Source organism: Culex pipiens, chromosome 2, assembly GCF_016801865.2.
Source record: "Culex pipiens pallens isolate TS chromosome 2, TS_CPP_V2, whole genome shotgun sequence".
Lineage (NCBI taxonomy): Eukaryota > Metazoa > Arthropoda > Insecta > Diptera > Culicidae > Culex > Culex pipiens.
In genome coordinates this window covers 91,736,767-91,756,185 of record NC_068938.1, presented here as the reverse complement: position 1 = coordinate 91,756,185, position 19,419 = coordinate 91,736,767, and the positions used below count along the sequence as shown (strand labels likewise).

The window sequence follows — 19,419 nt, the reverse complement described above, 5'->3', positions numbered from 1 at the left end:
ATCAGTCTGCGTTTGGCGCGCAATCGGATCGGAACGATTTTTGAGCAAATTCAGTCGCGGGAGTGTTGTGTTTTTTTTTAAATTCTTGTGTTTTGTCTAGTGACCCCCACCAATTGCTGATTTGGTGAGTTTTAGTGTTGGGCCAAAAAGGGTATTTTTCAAATTACAAAAGTTTTCAAGTTATGACCGATCATAAATTCATTTATTAATTGTTCAAAAATGTTGACAGCAACCGTTGCTTTATTATTTTTTATTTGTGAAATAATATCTGGGTAGAATTTTTTGATCCAAGAGAGACTAGCTAAGGAAATGCAACTAACGAAGCGATATTTGAACAAGTTTACATTTAGGTTGCTCCTATTTTGAAGTATTTGAGTATTTCAGTTTTTGGATGCGTCACAAAATTTTAAGAGCTGACAATCTAGGGGTTGATTTTCTTAAAATTAAAATGTTATGAGAATAGGAGTTCCCAACCACCTTTATTTTTTTTTTATGAGGTTTTTGCAAATGAAGTTTGATGTTTATGTCCCTTGACTCTCACCGAAGTTAAGGATGGAGAAAAAAAAAGAAATTACATGCCACGGTTTTAAAATGTCATTTAAAAACGTTACTCAATGCTCATTTTAGTGGAAGGTGGTAGGCACATTCTTCCAGCCTTCAGATGTATACATTTGACTACGGAATTCATATAAAACACTTTTTTTCTAAAGCTGTTGATAGGATTGTTATGTGTTTTGTTCATACAACCATTTTTTAGCATCAGATTTCAGAATTTGAAGCAAAATATAATCATTCTCATTACACCGACTAACATAATTTCTGCGTATTCCCAATTAGAAGAGCAATAGAACTTTGGGGTTTCCAAATACACGTGCACTTTCTCTTGCACTTATTGCATGCAATTTTGGATTGTATGCAAGAGCAACGAACAGAATCCTCCATACAAACTGTGGAGAAAAACTATTCGGTCCCATTTAAATATTTCTGAAATATTCAGAGTTCATGGTTTCCCTCGAGTTTAGCATGCGCAGTCTTTGAGGTCAATTTTTGTAGATCAGTGTTATTTTACCCAATTATATTGTTACCATGCATTTAACCTAGCAGCATATATCGAATTATAGCATTTTAAAAGTTTTAAAAGTTTTCAAATATTAACCCTCTACAACCCAACCCCGCCTTTACACTGGCTTCGATTTAAAAAATCGCCAAAAATCAAATTTTCAACCAATTTTTGAACTTTAATGAGCATAGGAAAGAAGAACTGTTAAAATTTTAGAAAATGTATGGGTTGAAAGTTATACTTGTTTTAAATGACTTTGCCAAAGTTTTTAAAAATGTAATTTTTTTATGGGTCAACTTTGGCTGGGTTTTTTACTAACATTTCCTATATTTCAAGTAAAAAGAAGTATGCAGTAATTTTTCTAGCGTCCCAAGACTATGTCTCTACACATTTTTTACAATTTAAATGATAATGGTGCCATTTTAAAGAAGAAAATGTGAAAAACAAGCAAAAAATTGAAAAAGTGACTGTAAAAACATGAAAAAATTAGATAGGCAAAATGTAATGATAGGAGGTGGTAGAATAGGCCAAATACTACCTAAAACAAACATGAACTAAACAAGATAAATGCAAATTAAAATACTAAAAATGAAACAAGAAAAACATAAAACAAGAGAAGTAAAGTTTTTCGTAAAACAAAAGTTGACCTCCTGAACACGGGAATTTTTTTTTTTGAAAAAAAGATTTAGACAGTAGGGGTTAACAATTTATTCTTGGGACTTAATAAAAGAGAGCTCTGAGATTTCAGTCATTCGATTTTTTTTTATATTTTTTTAATCCGGCTTTTTTCCTTCGGTATGCCCAAAGAAGCCATTTTGCATCATTAGTTTGTGCATATAATTTTCCATACAAATTTGACAGCTGTCCATACAAAAGTGATATGTGAAAATTCAAAAATGTGTATCTTTTGAAGGAATTTTTTGATCGATTTGGTGTCTTGGGCAAAGTTGTAGGTATGGATATGGAAAAAAAAGGATACACGGTAAAAGTTTTTTTGGTGATTTTTAATTTCACTTTTGGTCACTAAAACTGGATTTGGAAAAATACACTATTTTTATTTTTTATATTTTTTTATATGTTTTAGAGGACATCAAATGCCAACTTTTCAGAAATTTCCAGAAAGGGCATAAAATCTTTGACCGAGTTATGAATTTTTTAATCAATACTGATTTTTTCAAAAAATCTAAAGATTTGTCGCAAAATTTTTTCAATTTCATTTTTCGATGTAAAATTGAATTTGCAATCAAAAAGTACTTTAGTGCCCATGTTTGACCACTTTGAAAAAAAAAAAAATATTTTTGAAAAGCTGAGAAAATTCCCAATATTTTGCTGTTTCGGACTTTGTTGATAAGACCCTTAGTTGCTGAGATATTGCCATACAAAGGTTTAAAAACAAGAAAATTGATGTTTTCTAAGTCTCAAAAAATTCTGATGTCACTTGTTAATTTTACCGAATGTGTGTGTGTGTGTGTGTGTGTGTGTGTGTGTGTGTGTGTGTGTGTGTGTATTAGCCTGTCCCATTTTGAGGTCATGTCGAGGAATTTCAGGTGCTCACTTCTTAAATGATAGATTATGATGTTAGGAACAATGTTTTCTTAGACAAGAAAAAATAATAAAATACTTTCTCGCACCCCCTAGTCGATTTACTGAAAAATGTCACTTTTTTGAACAAATTTTCTAAAATCGCTTGGAATCAATACAAAAACTGATTCGATCTGGTGAGTATTATCTTCAAACGATAGGTTTTTGTCCATAGATTAAGATGCACTATCAATATTGGACCAAAATCTAAGTTTTTGGACTCTCCCAGGCGGATTTATGTCGAAAAAATCGCATTTTTTTGAAACTTTTTTCAGAAATGCTCATTTAATTTAGGGTAGCCTATTTTTCCTAGTAAAACCAATACATGCAGCTTATAGGAAATTTCATGGCGAACATTTTTCCCTCTGAGAAAATGCAATTTCGACACTCCAGAGCCGAGATATTTGAGTTTTAGTGAGGAAAAAAGTGCCAATTTTCAAAATTTCTCAGAATTCAGAAGCAAGGCCTACTAATTACCCGATGTTGCAAGCATGTGTCGCAAAGGTCAGGGTATGCTTTCTTATAGTAATTTTGGCCGCTGAATCCGAATCTGAAATCAAATTTCGTGTAAACAGTGATGTTTTGTAGCTACACCCTTTTGGAATGTTATTTGCGTAATTAAATCGCTGCCATTCAAATTGCTTGCAAGTTCGGTCATACTTTTCTCGGTTTTCGTTCCACTTTGATTGATTTTTTACTTACAGATCTGTTAAATGTTTTTTACTTTTTGATTATCTTAAGCAATTCGAAAAATCGCATATTGTTATTTGGTGGTGGCTTAGGGACTATCCATAAACCACGTGGACACTTTTTTTTTTAATCGCTGACCCCCTCCTCCCCAATTTCCATACAAAACAAATCTCTTTGATATGGAGAGTGGAAAATCGCTGAATCAAAGTGGTATTTACGAAAACCGAAAAAAGTATGATCGAACTTGCAAGCAATTTGAATGGCAGCGATTTTATCACGCAAATAACATTCCAAAAGGGTGTAGTTACATAACATCACTGTTTACACGAATTTTGATTTCAGATTCGGATTCAGCGGCCAAAATTACTATAAGAAAGCATACCCTGACCTTTGCGACACATGCTTGCAACATCGGGTAATTAGTAGGCCTTGCTTCTGAATTCTGAGAAATTTTGAAAATTGGCACATTTTTCCTCACTAAAACTCAAATATCTCGGCTCTGGAGTGTCGAAATTGCATTTTCTCAGAGGGAAAAATGTTCGCCATGAAATTTCCTACAAGCTGCATGTATTGGTTTTACTGGGAAAAATAGGCTACCCTAAATTAAATGAGCATTTCTGAAAAAAGTTTCAAAAAAATGCGATTTTTTCGACATAAATCCGCCTGGGAGAGTCCAAAAACTTAGATTTTGGTCCAATATTGATAGTGCATCTTAATCTATGGACAAAAACCTATCGTTTGAAGATAATACTCACCAGATCGAATCAGTTTTTGTATTGATTCCAAGCGATTTTAGAAAATTTGTTCAAAAAAGTGACATTTTTCAGTAAATCGAGTAGGGGGTGCGAGAAAGTATTTTATTATTTTTTCTTGTCTAAGAAAACATTGTTCCTAACATCATAATCTATCATTTAAGAAGTGAGCACCTGAAATTCCTCGACATGACCTCAAAATGGGACAGGCTAGTGTGTATGTGTTGGAAGGACTTGGTAAATGCACCGATCTCTTGATAACCTTTTGTTGGCTTATTCAATTTTGTCCGGTTGGTGTCATTCGATCTAGTTTTAGGTAACATTCTTTTCCAAGGCTTCATCCATAAAGTACGTCACGCAAAAATCAGACTCGATTATCCGAAGGCCTTGGCAAAATTTCACTTCGGATAATCGAAACTTCGGATAATTGTTACTTCGGATAATCGAATCACGAAAAAAAAATTTCGTTGTCTTTTTTTTGATTGTTGAGCTTGAGTATGACCCTTAAACTACTCTATACTGCCCATGTTCGCATAAATGTCCCATATGCAAAAACGGCATGCTGAGAAAAACGCATTTGAAGTTTGTCCCACACATAAGGCTACGTGTTAAGTTTTCACGAAAAAACTGGATTTCCTCCTAATTTCTAGAACAAAGTACTTGATGTTATAGGCTTTTCTGAAAGAGCACACGATTTTGAATCAAACTGCATCATTAACTCAAAAGTGATGAAAATGCATATGGGACATTTATGCGATCAGGGGCAGTATAGTGATTTAGAATTTTGAAATCCAAAATGGCGGCCAAAATGGCGATGATGAAATATTGAAAAAAGGCATTTTTTATTTTTACAGGCAATCAATCCTTTAAATTTGACTAAAATGGGTTCTCAGAACTCCTGTCAACCCTGTCGTTCGACTATCTTATGAAAACCAGTTATTTTGAGTAATATTTGATAAGTTACTCAATAGATTAGAATATTGTTTATGAAAAAAGACAATCACACATAATTTAAGCTTTTCTTGATTTAATTTAAATATATTTCTTTTTTTGATTGTTAATATATTTTTAAGAAATGAATGAACTCTTTCTTATGTTGATTTATTGCGCGTCCTAAGAAATAATCAGTTTTGGTGATTATCTTGAAGGGGTCTTTAAGATAAGAGCGCAAGCATTTTTTCAATCCATCGCAGTAACCGGTTTGATTTCCGCTTTTCATTGCTGTCAGTTCTACTAAACTTTTTATGTTAATTTGTTTTCGTACTGCGTTTCTTTTTGAAAAAAAATAAATCTTTGTATTTTAAATTGATCTGCTTCTTTCAGGGTTCGACCGGGGTTTTATACACCAGTGGCATCTATCGCAAACAGTGGGGATTTGTACTAACAAAGTGCAATAGAGATCTGCTTGGGGCAGTGTACAAATTATGGTGAGCAGAGATGAGGAGCAAATCTCAAGGCCATGTGCACAACCGAGCAAGAAATGGGGTCCTTAAGGGTCACCATTTATTTTGGGCCCCAACATACCGGCCACCAATGGAAAGCCGATTCCATTTATATTTAATCTAAACTTGTTAATTACATCTCAAATTTCTTATAAGCTAGCTTACACACTATGAAAAAAACGAGTAATTTTCCGTCAAATTTGATGCACATAACTGGAGCGTCAAATTAAACGTAAAATTACACGCCCAAAAATCATCTTGTAAAATTACATTAAACGTAATTTTGGTGGAAAAATATTCCAATAGGAATCGTATGATTCTTATTGGATGAATAAAAACGTGTTTTCACTATCTTATATCAGCATTTTTATTGAAGCACATCGTAATTAATTACACAATTTTCACTAACAGCACAAAGTTGTCCTTTCATGTTATTTGCTCTCAATTTTAAACGTATTTTGCTGCCGCTGGCTTTTGTTCCACTACCATTCTTCTGGCATGCTATTTGTACCGGGGTGCACCCGGCCATGGCCACCCCGCTGTAGAGTCGTCCAGGTGACACAGCTGGAGGGAACTCAATACTTGCGTACTATGTTTTGATCCACTCCGGGAACATCGGAACAGCGGCTTGCCGGAGCAGTTTGACTTAGCTCTTCGCGGCTAGTACGTATTTTGTTTGAACTGCATGATTTCCGCAACCTAAACAGAATGAAACGGAGAACGATAAACATATTTGAATTCTGTCTGAACATATCAAAAATGATTCAACTTACCTCTATCAATGATTTGATTACAGGTTCTGGCCCGAAGATGTACAAAATTGATGATAATTAACGAAAAATTCTGCTGCTAAAATATTCTTTGTGGCGGCACGCGCGTCAGCCGTTTTGACGTTTCTCCACTCTGACAAACGTGTAGTGGCGGAGGCGCGTGAAATCGGGTTTAATTTAATGTAATATTACATCAAATTTGATGCTCCAGTTATGTGCATCAGATTAAGCTTAAAATTGGGTTATTTGTGATGTAATTTTAGGTTTCGCATGATGTCAAGGAATGTCAATAGGAATTTTATCAATTTACGTCAAAATACACATAATTTTACATCTAGAATACGTTTACATGATTCAATAATAGGTGCAATCAAGGATTACGTTAAATGTAGAATTCAAAAAATTTAAGTGTGTATTTCAACGTCTTCTTCGAGATTGTTAGCCGTTGCCTACAGTTTGCAGCACTGATTGGATTTCCGTTGAATTACTTGCCACAGCGATAGCCGGTTAGTAGGGACACCGAAGAGGTCGGGTTCAGGGATCGATCGGAGAGCGGTGCCGACCAAGACTTTTTCGAGAGTGAGTCGGGAGCCGTCACGTCGGCTCCAGAGTCCAGAGTTGTCCTTGGGTATCGTTGCCGACTGCACGGCACGGTTAATCTCCAGGGTTAGATTCGATGCCAGCGCGCGCATTTAGTGCCAGGCCAGCTTTGGCCACGTGTTGGTGAAGTATTGGCGTTGGTCTGCTTGCTTGCTTGGTCGGTGTGGCTGAGCTCCAGGAGGAAGCCAGTCTCGCTCGGTTGCGGCGTTAGTCACTGAGGTAGTGTACCAATGGAACCTGGTGCACCATTGGTGGAACCTGGAGGTTTCGCGAATGCAAGTCCGTTTTGGGTTTGGTCTGCTTAGACAGTGTGAATTCCGTGTGACTCTCCACATCTAATCTTTAACAAACCACCACCACCATCTCCTCTCCTCGCGCCATTTAGTTCGAGGATGACGCCGCTGGTCTTAACCGTCAAAGAAGATCCCCTCTCGACATGTCCGGTTCAGCAGATGCTCGAGCTGCCGATTCGGCAACGAGAGAAAAAGCCTGCCGGACGGGGCAAACAACGTCTGTTGTGCGTCCATCCGACCCGGTACAAAGACTGCAATCCACATATACTACTAAGCTGACCGCGAAGGCTGCAGAACCTCTGCGTCCGGCTCGAAACCCAGAAAATTGATGGCAGGACCAAAAAGCCAACGCCAGCCAGCCGACCTAGCCCCCACGATTTTCTAAGATTGTCAGTTTATGTAAACAATTTTGGTTTGCCTAAGCCTACTTTCACTTGCCTTCTGTAGGGTTTTCCGTTGCGGCGATATCTTTCTGCGGCGATTAATTGGAGCGCAGGATTCTAATTTTTCTTGAAATTATTAATAAGTTAATTGAATTTTAAATTTGTATGCTAACTGTTTTAAACCAAATCAAGGTTTGCCCCTTGTTTGTAATTTACCCTGTTAGTTGCAAGTACCTTAATTTCTTTAAGTTCTTAAAGGTGGAACACGAAACCAATGCAATTGCCGAAAGTTTCACCCGTCATTATAGTCTGCTTGACATCGACCATTAATCATTGAAACCCCTGTAGATTGCATGGCTGTCGAATATTAAAAATAAAATGAAGCAACGTTTATTGCGTCGCAGTGTCGTGTTTGCAATGAGATATTTTTGTTGGATTTTTTTTTTCTACAAAATGATGTTTGTTTTTTTTTCGTTTAATATACAGGTCAGACTCGATTACACCGACCAACAAAATGTCTGTACAGGCTCAACTCAAGGGGATGTTTGAGAGTTTGGGATCCCCAGAAACACGTACACCTTGAATCTATATATATAAAACATTTCGACGGTTTTGTTCGAACGCGAATCAGTTCAATACGGAGAGTCGGATCGAGGTGCTCTTTGTTGCGTTGGGTTCGTAAAAGTCCAAGGAAGGTTCTTATGCTAACTAATTGACACTTTGGCCACTCTGGAACCGATTCCGGAAAATCTGCAGATTGTATGGGAAAAGCTGCGTAAAATCAAATTTTGATCACAGGAGGCTGAATAAGCAAACAAGCAAGAAACGTCAGGGAACCAAAAAAGGGCAGGACGAAGTTTTTCAAAAAAAATTTGACCAGGTCGAATGGGTTTTCTGAAAAGTTTTTATCGAGAATTAATGCTGTTCGCTGCTCCCACATATTGCATACTTTTTTTTCTTGTACGAACATGATAATCCTTGTTATTGATGATTTGCTTGTAAGTGATGTTAAAAGTAAGAAATTGAAGAAAAACGAACTCTTTTTTATTCGATTATTCGAGGTCCCATAAAAAGTCAAAGTAGTTATGTCACAGACATAACCGGAATGGCGTAGACTTACGTAAAATTTAGATATGTGGACATGTGGGTTTTCCATATATTAATTTGAAGAATTAGCTATATTCTTTAAATAGATATACGGAATATGATCATGAATGGGAGATGGAATTCAGCTAAGGGCGTTATTTCGGGGTGGTTTTCTTTCAAATTGTATGTAGTGTTTGGTGGGAATGATGAACAAGAAGAACTCTTTCGTGAGAAAATTGGTGGCCCTAAAAAGGACCGATTAGAGTTGGATGGTGGCGTTGGTCGCAAGGCTCGGTCTTGGCATCAGGCTCGATCTTGGCGTCAGGCTGCAGCCGGGAGATGTTCTGTCCAGATGGGTGATAGGCCGCGGTGGATGCTGCAGGTGCTGGCGTTGTTGATGGATGCGAAACCGACAAAGTTGTTTAGGAAAGCGTGTAGTATTTGCGAATGATGTGGTGCGAAATTTAGATTAGGCTGGTGTATCAACCAAAGTCAAAATCGGCCGATGATAACTAAAATACGAAACATACCTTCGTGACTGTGTTAGAACATTTCTACCAAAAACAAGGTCAAGGCATGTGCGCCCAAATGTCGTTGTCTGTAAAGGATTGGAAAGCAGATCAAGCTTGAGGTACTCTTTCATAAAATCAACAAATTTCAAATTTTCCGGTTTGAGGATATCAATGTTAAAATCCCCAGACACAACAATGCGGATGTCCTGCTTTGCATACCAGAACAAATTCCGGATCAAGAAAGAAATTTTCTGTTTGTATGTTGCACTTGGCGAAATATACACAACAACAAACAATGTTTGAATCCCATTTTCTGAAACTTTTGTGGCACAAATATCCCCAAACGAATCAGCCTCGAGTAAAATTGGATCATGTTCCTCACTTAACTGCTCAAGATCGTGAGGCATGGCCGTCGAAGAAGACGAATTTTTCTGGAATATTGCAACCCCCCCGGCCCTTACATTGGCACGTTTAAACTCAGCGATACAATGGTACCCCTCAATGCCCACATTAGAACAATTGTTCAACCAAGTTTCACTCAATGCCAGGAAATCGACTTTGGTGAGCAAGAAATCAGTCGAAACATCCAAATGATCCCTTAGTGCCAAGACCCGTGCCGACCCCTAATTGGACGGAACACCCATTCGAACGGCAAAGAGAGAAAAGAAAGAGACGAAGGAATTTTAGCGAGCCGAATGGGGGGAGGGGTTGGGGGCGAGAGCAGCCTCAGAAAGCTGTGCATTCCGTCGCCCCCCCAGACCAAAATTTGTTCCTGAAATTTAAATTCAAATTAGCTCGCTGCCTCGTCCCGGGTGGAACGAGGGATGAGGGCAACTCTTTCAACAGTTTGGAATTGGACACGACGCAATTCTTTCAGAAACGCTCGCCGCGAATGCGACGAGCTAGTTGTTGTTTCACAACCACGGCTTGACCCACGAGAGGCTCTTCAGCGGAAGGCAGCAGGCGCGCGCCTCATCTCGTTGATGCCTCGTCCCGGGTGGGACGAGGGACGGGGAGTGAGGCAACTCCGAACCACGGCAACCACGAAAGATCCAAACGGTCCGGCCATCGAGAGGCAACTGGCTGACGGTGACGTCGAGAAGGCGATGCGCGCTTCTTTTCCAGTTCTGGTCCCTCTCTCCTGCTGCTGCTGCTCTGGTCTCTCCTGCTGCTGCTGCTCTGGGCTGAGCTTTCCTGCTGCTGCTGCTCCTGCTGCTGCTGCTGCTGCTGCTGCCGGTCCGACGTCTGAGACGTGAATGATAGAATGGGCTCTGGCGCGCGTTCTTATATAGCCTTTCGGCCCGCTACTTCCCCTCCTTTTTCGCGACCGACACTCGGTCGCGTTGCTCGGATGATTTTCCCCTCAAAATAGGTACTTGACATTCCCGTCCGTGAGTGGGAAGCGCTCATTTTGCTTGCAAAATCTCTGCATTTTGAAAACATTTTAAAACATTCAATTGTTTCAATAGTTAAACTATTTTGCCAACAATGAAAGTTTTATAGCAAATTGCTGAATAATTTTCGAATCGAATGGCACATAAATCGTGTCGATTCGATTAGAGGGAAGGAAGATATAAGCGTTTGACGGATGACGCAGTAATCCAGGGCCTTCGGCCCGGGTTTTTTGGAATGACACCCCAGTACCTTCGACAAAGACGTAAGTCTACGTCAAAACCTTTGGATAATCGAAACTTTCGATAATTGAGTCTGGACTGTTTGTTAGAAGATTATTTGAATTACTGCATGAACATGACCGAGTCACGTAGCCCAGTGGTAACGCTTCCGCTTTGTAAGCGGTAGATCGGGGTTCAAATTCCGGTTCGGACCAGCACGACTGGTGATCTTTTCCCTTCTGGATTCGATTGCTTAGTAAAGGGAAGGTAGTGTATCGTCATAAACTGGACCTTATCAAGACACCTTACGAAGACAACCTATGGAATGTTAACATTAACCTTAACATGTTAACATAAAGTTGATTAATAAACTGACACTGAATCTGCTTTGTAATTGCCGGCCCCGATACTCTTCACGGGTGTTCCCCTCAGGAACAGGGAAAGATTTTATTTTTTTTTACATGGGTATTTTTCTTTTATATTACTTTATTACTTAACAATATTATTCTAAAGATAGTTAGTTAATCAATTATTTGGGATTCACAAAAATTATATGATAATAAAAAGGCCGTTCTAGCTGAATCCTTTTATTGGCCATTTTGATAACTAAAATCGTTATTTAAAATATCCCATTGATTTGATTGATGAAATGATTGATTTATGAGCCAATATTTCGCTGCGTGTAGCTTGAAAACAATACAGCATTTTTTACTGTTTTATTCTCGTCCCAAGATCAACCTTCAACATGTTCTGGAACGGCTTGCTCGCAAATTTGATTTCGAGTGGTTTTTTTTTGTGGTTCGTTTCCAAAAAACCAGTTCCACATCTGATATCCTATGTTCTTTCCTTCGAAGGTCGCTCGAGGCATTAGAGCGGGCAATTTCAAGTTTGGCAGATGTTTGAAATAACGTCATAATTCGAATTCCCGGACGCTTCGAAACCCGGACACTTCATCTTGTTTCATCAATTATTTGGATATAAGTTCGCATTATAAATGTCAAAACTGTGTTATTTGATGAATTCCTACATCAACTTTCATTTAAAGTTTGTTTGAACGCTGTAGTTAATACCAAAACAATTAAATACAATAAAATTATAAGTTTACCAAAAATGCGAAACATTTCACTTGAAATATTTCATAGGCGTTCGAAGCACCGGAAGGCAAAGCAGAAATTTATGGTTTCGATTTCCTTAAATTCTAGCAAATTTTTATATAAACTATCGATTGTTTTGATGTTAACAGCTTATTTGAGACCTAAAGGATGCCATTCACTAACATTTCAGTCCAAATTTGGGCGATTCATAAGTAAAATCGAGTGTCCGGAATTCGAAGCAAAAGTGTCCGGATTTCGAATCAGCTTTTATTAGTGTCCGGGATTCGAAGCACAACAAGTCATTTTAATTTTAAAATTCTGATGAAAAATTGTTAGAAAAGACATATTTTGCATACATTTTCTTGAAACTGACTGTTTATACTACATCCTGATGATATTTCTACATTTCCAACCTATTACATGATTTTTTGCCAGCTATAACAAAAATGATATGCTACAAAGTGTCCGGATTTCGAATCATGACGTTATGATTTAAAATTTAAATGAGGTCTTGTGGGGAGATGGGTTTTTGGCGAATTTTGGCACTAGGAAGTAGTTTCACTATTTTGATTGGGAGTGGTATTTGATAGCATCGGTGAATTTTCATGAAACATTTTGATAAATATATCCCTGTTCTAGTTATGCATCCCAGCAAACTTAGTACAAGAGAGGCATTGGAAATTTGAAAACAATGGCATAATTAAATTCTAAGAAAAAACATTTTTAAAAACTCAATTTCTGTTATCACTCAAATTTCAGGGATTTTAAAATCACGTTCAATTAGATTTTCAAAAATTGGAATTGGATTTTATAGGCTATTTTTTATTTAAGCTTGCGATTAGGTTTCAACTCTTTTTACAAACTCACATATTGTTTTTATTTTAATTGCACATTTTCAAAGTTTGTTGTAGAAAGGTGTAATTTAACTGTACTTGCACTTACGTGAAAGTACAAAATTATAAAAAAAAAATTCTCTCGAGTTCCACTGTTTTTTTGTTTTGCAATCCCTCGATGCATTTGGATGGTAATTCTGAATGACTTCACATTTTTCATGATTGGATATCAACTCTTTGATTAATGGAATTCCCAATTAATTTAATGAGTAGCAATCATAAAGCTACCTCAGGTTCCCGCGAAAAGATATATTACCAACCATTTTATAAAATAGGCGTTTTGTATTAAGTTGTTGATGTTAGCTGCAACTTATATTAAAGTATCACTAATCGTTCAAAGTGTGGCGAATGCCGTGACCACAAAGCATACCCAGAAAGTCGTCGCGATTGACGTCATTGCCGTTTGGCTTCAAGCGTCGCTTTTTGGTTGACTAACCTAAGCTTTGGACTCAAGGTGCTTTCCTGCAGGCAGCCAACAAGCTCGACGATGCAGTGGACGATTTGATTTTTGAGGCTGTTTTGCATTTTTTTTTTGTTTTGGTAGAACCGGTCTAAATACACTAAACTACCATCACCAATCAAGGTGGAATGGCTAGGTGATCTCTAGGGGGGTTGAATAGTCTATAATTAGATAAGTTTTTAATTACATGTGACGGAAATAGGGTTGATGACTAACTACAGTGGCGTTAGAAATTAAATATAAGTAATTGTTCATCAATTATCAATTATATAATTTAAATACCTATATAAGTTACGAGCTGTTATTATATACTTAATGTGATATTTTTTTTCATCCTCCTCAAAAGCTTGCGGGTGATCGTCAAATGCATAATCCACAATGGTAAACTTTGCATCTAGCACCACCACGACGGTGGAAGCTCAGAAGCAATCCACGCCTCCAAAGCTGACCTCGTCAATCACGCGGAAGGATCCAACGAACCGGCTTGAAGGATCCCAGAACATCTACCGGTGGCTGGACGGCAAACGGGCAGACGATGGCGCGGAAGGGCTCTGGAGAATCCACGATACGCTGTATGATTTGACCGATTTCATCGGAAAACACCCGGGCGGAAAGTCGTGGCTCAAGGTGACCAAGGGAACCGACATCACGGAGGCGTTCGAGACACACCATATTGGAGGTAAAGCCGAACGGATGCTTCCGTTGTTCAAGGTACGATCGGCCAGTCAACCTAGGCACGTTCGCTTGACGTTCCACAAGGACGGATTCTATCGGACGCTTAAGAGAAAGGTGGCAGTTAAGCTCAAGGATCTGGACTTTAGTCCAGTTCGACGATCGGAACAGATCATGGACGCCCTGCTGGTAGCGACGTTTGGACTGGCCTTTTTGGCTAATATCATGGGAAGTTACGTGGTGGCTGCAGTATGCGCACTGTTTGTCTGCTGGACCATGATCTGTGCCCACAATTTCTTCCACAAGAAGGACAACTGGAGGATGCTCTTCTACAACTTGGCCTTACTTAGCTACAGGGAAATGCGCGTTGCCCACGCAATGTCGCATCATCTCTACCCCAACTCGATCTTGGATTTGGAAATATCTTTCTACGAGCCTTGGCTCTCCTGGATGCCACTATCTTCCAAGAATTTACTGCAACGCTATGCATCTTGGGGCTATGGACTTGTGGTCTATTTCGTATCGTTTGCTAATGAGTTTTTGAAAAGGTAAGATTTTGAAACCAACCCTTTTAAATCATTTCAACTAATCATGCTTTGTTTCTAGAATCTGGATATCGTTGACCACCGATCAGAGAACCTTCTACCTAGACGATCTGATCAACTTAACAATACCCTTCTTCATGTACGTTACCGGTACAAGAAGTCTATGGGAGGTACTCCTCATGTGGGTATTTATCGAACTGTTTGCGAGCTTCTGCTACGCTGTAGTTGGTATTTCCGCCGCTCACCAGCATCCTGAAGCCGTCCACTACGGAGACCTGATTCTGTAAGAAAAAAATCTGCTGAATACACGCATCACCATCATTTCTCAACGATTTCCATTTCAGTGAGGACGTCGACTTCGGCATCTACCAGGTGTCGGCCATCGTTGACCGGTCGGACACGAAGGGATCGCAGTTCAAGGTTCTGACGAGCTTCGGCGATCACTGTCTGCACCACATGTTCCCCACGCTGGATCATGGGCTTCTGCCGCAGCTGTATCCGACCTTCCTGGAGACGTGTGCCGAGTTCGAGGTGGAGTACCGGGAAAGGCCCTGGTGGCACATGTTCTTTGCGCAGTACAAACAGCTGGCGCGCGTCGATCCCATCACGTATCTGCCGGGGAGGAAAACGAAGTGAAAGCTGTTCGGTTTTTTTAAGTATGGACAGTTATTTGCCAACGTTTCACTGAATTATAAACTAGTCTCAAACATAAGTATTTATAAGACTGTTCTCATAATGGTGTTTGCCTGCACGGAGAAAAAAGAGTTCCCAAAATCGTGAACACGCGTTCATGAAATTGGGAACCACGAACAAAGTGTTCAAATTCCATGGTACGTTTTTGTTCGTGGTTCCAGAATTCATGAACGCTTGTTCACGATTTTGGGAACTCTTTTTTCTCCGTGTGGCAAGTGGAAATTATTTAGCTGGAAAACCTGGATAAAATAAAGGGAAAATGCTGTTTAAACTAAACACAATTTGTTTTTCGCCATATTTCGAAATTAAAACGTAAGAAGACACTTAATATTGAGTAGAGGACACATAAATAATAAATAGTAGGAAATTAGACAAGTTCAACGAAAATTCAATGCAGTATTGTGCTGTTCAAATTTTTGGGTAACTATTTGATTTGATTTGAAGAAGTTTGGGTTAATCAAGTTATTTTTTTTGCAATTCCTTTGTGTAACTACTTACTTTTCCTGTCATTCTTGAGCAAGAATGGATAAAAAATACCTTTCAATACCAGTGTCAACAAGTTCTACTTTTCAGCACTGAATTGTGTGCTAAAAAGTTTAAGTTTGCAGCACTCGTATCAAAAAGTAACATTTTATTTTTTTTGTTTTGAATGGTGAATTTCCTTAACACATGGTTTTTTGACACAGTTTTTTCATTCAAAAAGTAGTCATCGGAATTGTTAAAAATGTTGTAAGCAACCCGTTGCACTCGGTAAACCTTGATGATTTTTTTTCTGTTCAGACTTGGTAGGGGAGAGTGGAGAGACTTGGTCCCCTTTTTTGTATCGCACATAGCTCTCTTAATTTGTCACAAAACTATGAACTTTTTGCATGAGTTGAAAGTTTGAACATTCAACTATGTTTGGCTGATAAGCGTACTTGATGAATTCTTCGAATAATGCCATGCGTTCAATAACATATTTTAAGCCGGCATTTTAAACATTTTGAAGAAATCTTAAGCGAAATGTTTCTTATTCATTCAAACTATTGATTTTCTGTAAGTTACAGCTATTTCACCTAAAACCTGTACGTTTGTGTTCAAAATATAACCAGTTTAGTATATAAAATATTCAAAAACTTAAAATATTTTTATTTAGACCGAAATTGAGCATGTTTACAAAAGTTGGTAATTTTTCAAACAGCAGTAAGTCTTTTTCAACTTTGCTAAGGGAATTCATGTCAAATCATATTAAATTATTCGCTCTACAGCATTGGCTTGGCTTTCTCGATTGCGAGATTTCTACTCGAAACTAGGTGTTCGAAGGCTTGATTGTTGAGGCAATTGCAAACCTCTTTTTACACCTTAGCTTCCATCCACCTCGGGATTCGAACTGACGACCTTTGGATTGTTAGTCCAACTGCCTACCAGCGACTCCACCGAGACAGGACCCAGGGAGACGACTCCTACACCTGGATTGAGCTAACGACCTAACCCTCTAGGTTAATCCGGGCCAACATTTACTTCCCCATCCGACGGAAGGCGTGGTCAGACAAATCTCGTCTCGAAAAATGCCACCGGGACCATCTGGGATCGAACTCAGGGTGACTGGGTGAGAGGCAATCACGCTTACCCCTACACCACGGTTCCCGGCTCATTCAATGTACATAACACTAAACCAATCAATTAAACTTAAGGCTGATTTCAGTGATTTTTAAAATGTAGGGATGAAGTCTCTCTAAACGCTCGTTCAAAAACAATTCTTTTTAAAAAATAGTAGGACGATGAATTTAACGTCAAATGCGTAAGTGTTTCGTAGTTGATTAGTTTATCAAACAATTCATGTATAAAAATCCCGCCCATGTGGATCAATCGGACCGCGCGCTGGACTCACAATCCAGGGGTCGCCGGTTTGAATCCCGCGGCGGGCGCTCTAAAATTCTTTGTGTGAATATGGGTATTTGGCGCCGTCGCTCCGTGCCATACTTTCATACACTTAGGAGCCCAGGGCGGCGAAGGCCTTGTAGATAAAAGGAAGACACTAGTGGTTGGTACTAGCAATGGTGGCCGACAGCTATGATTTTATAGCTTCGTCTTTTTTCTATGTATAAAAAATGATGTTTTGAATAAATTTTAATTGATTTTCATACACATAATGATCTATTGTAGGTTTTTTTGCAGTGTGTGATGGGCTATCCATATTCACTTAGCTAACAATAATTAAGTAAAGTAAAATATATAAGTACTACACAGCAAAAAATCCGATGGTAAAATCGCATGCAAAAGCATGCACATCACCTTTGTGAGAAAAAGCATGTAATATTGTATGAGAAAACGTGTACACAAAAAGCATGTACCGAAGAATAAAAATCAGGTCTGCTCACCCCAAAAAATAACATCAACCCGGCGAGAGTCATATTCAGATTACCAAGTCCGCGCCCCAACCCACTCGGCTATTTCGCCGCTATGAATATAGTTGGATCTTCACCGATGTAGCTGTAGGTTCCCCATACATCGTATGCAGTTAACACAGTATACGACGTACGGAAAACCTACTGTTACATTGGCATTGATCCAACCATTTTCATAGCGGCGAGATAGCCGAGTGGGTTGGGGCGCGGACTTGGTAATCTGAATATGACTCTCGCCGGGTTGATGTTATTTTTGGGGTTAACAAACCTGATTTTTTCTTCTTCGGCAAATGCTTTTTGTGTACACGTTTTCTCATACAATATTACATGCTTTTTCTCACAAAGGTGATGTGCATGCTTTTGCATGCGATTTTACACAGAAATTTTTTGCTGTGTAGGGTGTTTCATCCAAACAAAAAAGTTCTCAAAATCAGGCAAACCGAGGTTCCACTAGTAGAGGATACCCATAAGGACTCTCATGCCAAATATCAGCCCATTTGGTTGAGAATTGGCCTGTCCCCAGCGGTTCAAAGTTTACATGTAAATTAATATGTGGATTTTTATGCATTTCGTTCAATTGTTCCTACAGGTCTGGGGACAACATGGATTCACTCGGAATAAAGACAGGTGTGTAGGGGATGGTCCAATGAACAAATTCCAGAAGGAATTAGAGTTGTCCATTCTGTCCCCAAGGTGCGCATTGGATCGACGTCCGGTGTCTCCAGAATCAACGATTCACCCTTCAAAAGTACGCATTGTCCTTAGTATGCTATGACGGCTAGCTGAAAATAACGACGCCTCATATCAGACGGTGAACTCTTCCATTGTAGCTCAGATTCATTTCAATTGATTCAAATTCCTAAGCTAAATGAAATTTGTCCACGCTCTATAGAACAAAGTTTTTTTTTGTGTATGAAAATTTGTCCATGACGGAAGGAAGGGCGGGGTCGTTGATATTTCCTTCCAAAAGAGTGTCTACATGGGTCCGTTTTGTGACATCCCGTTTTTTGCGAAATCTTTTATACCAGTGATCGTATATCGATTCTGGGCCAAACTGGGTTGAGAATGCCATTTGGTGCAATTTTCAATGTCTCACTTTTTGACCGTCGCAGATTCGCAGAAATTTGAATTAATTCTTGAGATATTAAACACCTACTGGGAAACTTTCGTGCAAGAAATACAATGCAGAGCAAAGCAAAAACGGCTGGGATAGAAGTGGTCCATTGGTCAAAGTGAATTTAGTCAGTGGATGTTTCGCCACACGTATATGCCCGACTCATGTAAACATGTTTAATTATAACTTCGTACTCTGTCAAACAAATTCAACAAAACACTGCTTCGCTTCGATACATCGCCCAGAACTGTCCGCCAAACAAAACGTGTTTGGCATTGTTAACTTTGCATGCCTTAGTTTTTATTTATTCAAACATTAAAACGCGTTTTTTCTCAGAACGTCAAAAAGCGACGTGCGACAAGATGGCACGATCAAAAAAAGACTATTCATTGAAGAAACTGTTATCATGCATTTTAGGCAAAACGAGGATGTTAGAATGCATCACTTGCATTTTATTAAAATAATATTTAGTTTTGGCTGCCGATAAGCAACAAAAACGGCTATTGTCCCATTCTAATGAGACATTGGATGAACACGAGTTTTGCTCTCTTGTCACGAGGATTATGATCAACTGGAAAAGCAGATGCTTACTCAGAAGAGGGAATTTCGGATAGTTAACGAAGAGATGTGACAGATTGTTTTTGATTTTTTAAATAAAGTTTGTTTTATTTTATAGACTTTAGCTTCTTTCACACATATACATTTACAATAGCTTTTATTTTCTCTCCAAGAAAATTCCTTTCCTTTCTGCCTTGCAGCGTGGTGTGTAGTAGTAAAAG

The 19,419-nt window shown here is 38.7% G+C and overlaps 1 protein-coding gene and 1 long non-coding RNA gene across 2 annotated transcripts; one reads left to right on the top strand and one right to left on the bottom strand.

Moving 5' to 3' along the window:
- The first annotated feature begins 17 nt into the window (after positions 1-17).
- LOC120424968 (cytochrome b5-related protein-like) lies at positions 18-15,189 on the top strand. Its single transcript, XM_039589325.2, has 4 exons — positions 18-124; positions 13,576-14,449; positions 14,508-14,729; positions 14,791-15,189. The coding sequence occupies exons 2-4, from the start codon at positions 13,608-13,610 to the stop codon at positions 15,080-15,082; spliced, it is 1,356 nt and encodes a 451-aa protein (XP_039445259.1). The 5' UTR covers positions 18-124; positions 13,576-13,607; the 3' UTR covers positions 15,083-15,189.
- On the bottom strand, positions 5,868-6,559 carry LOC120424970 (uncharacterized). Its single transcript, XR_005606451.2, has 2 exons — positions 6,299-6,559; positions 5,868-6,224 (listed from the first exon to the last, which is right to left on the bottom strand). It is a non-coding gene; the product is annotated as an uncharacterized LOC120424970 (long non-coding RNA).
- Positions 15,190-19,419: the final 4,230 nt, after the last annotated feature.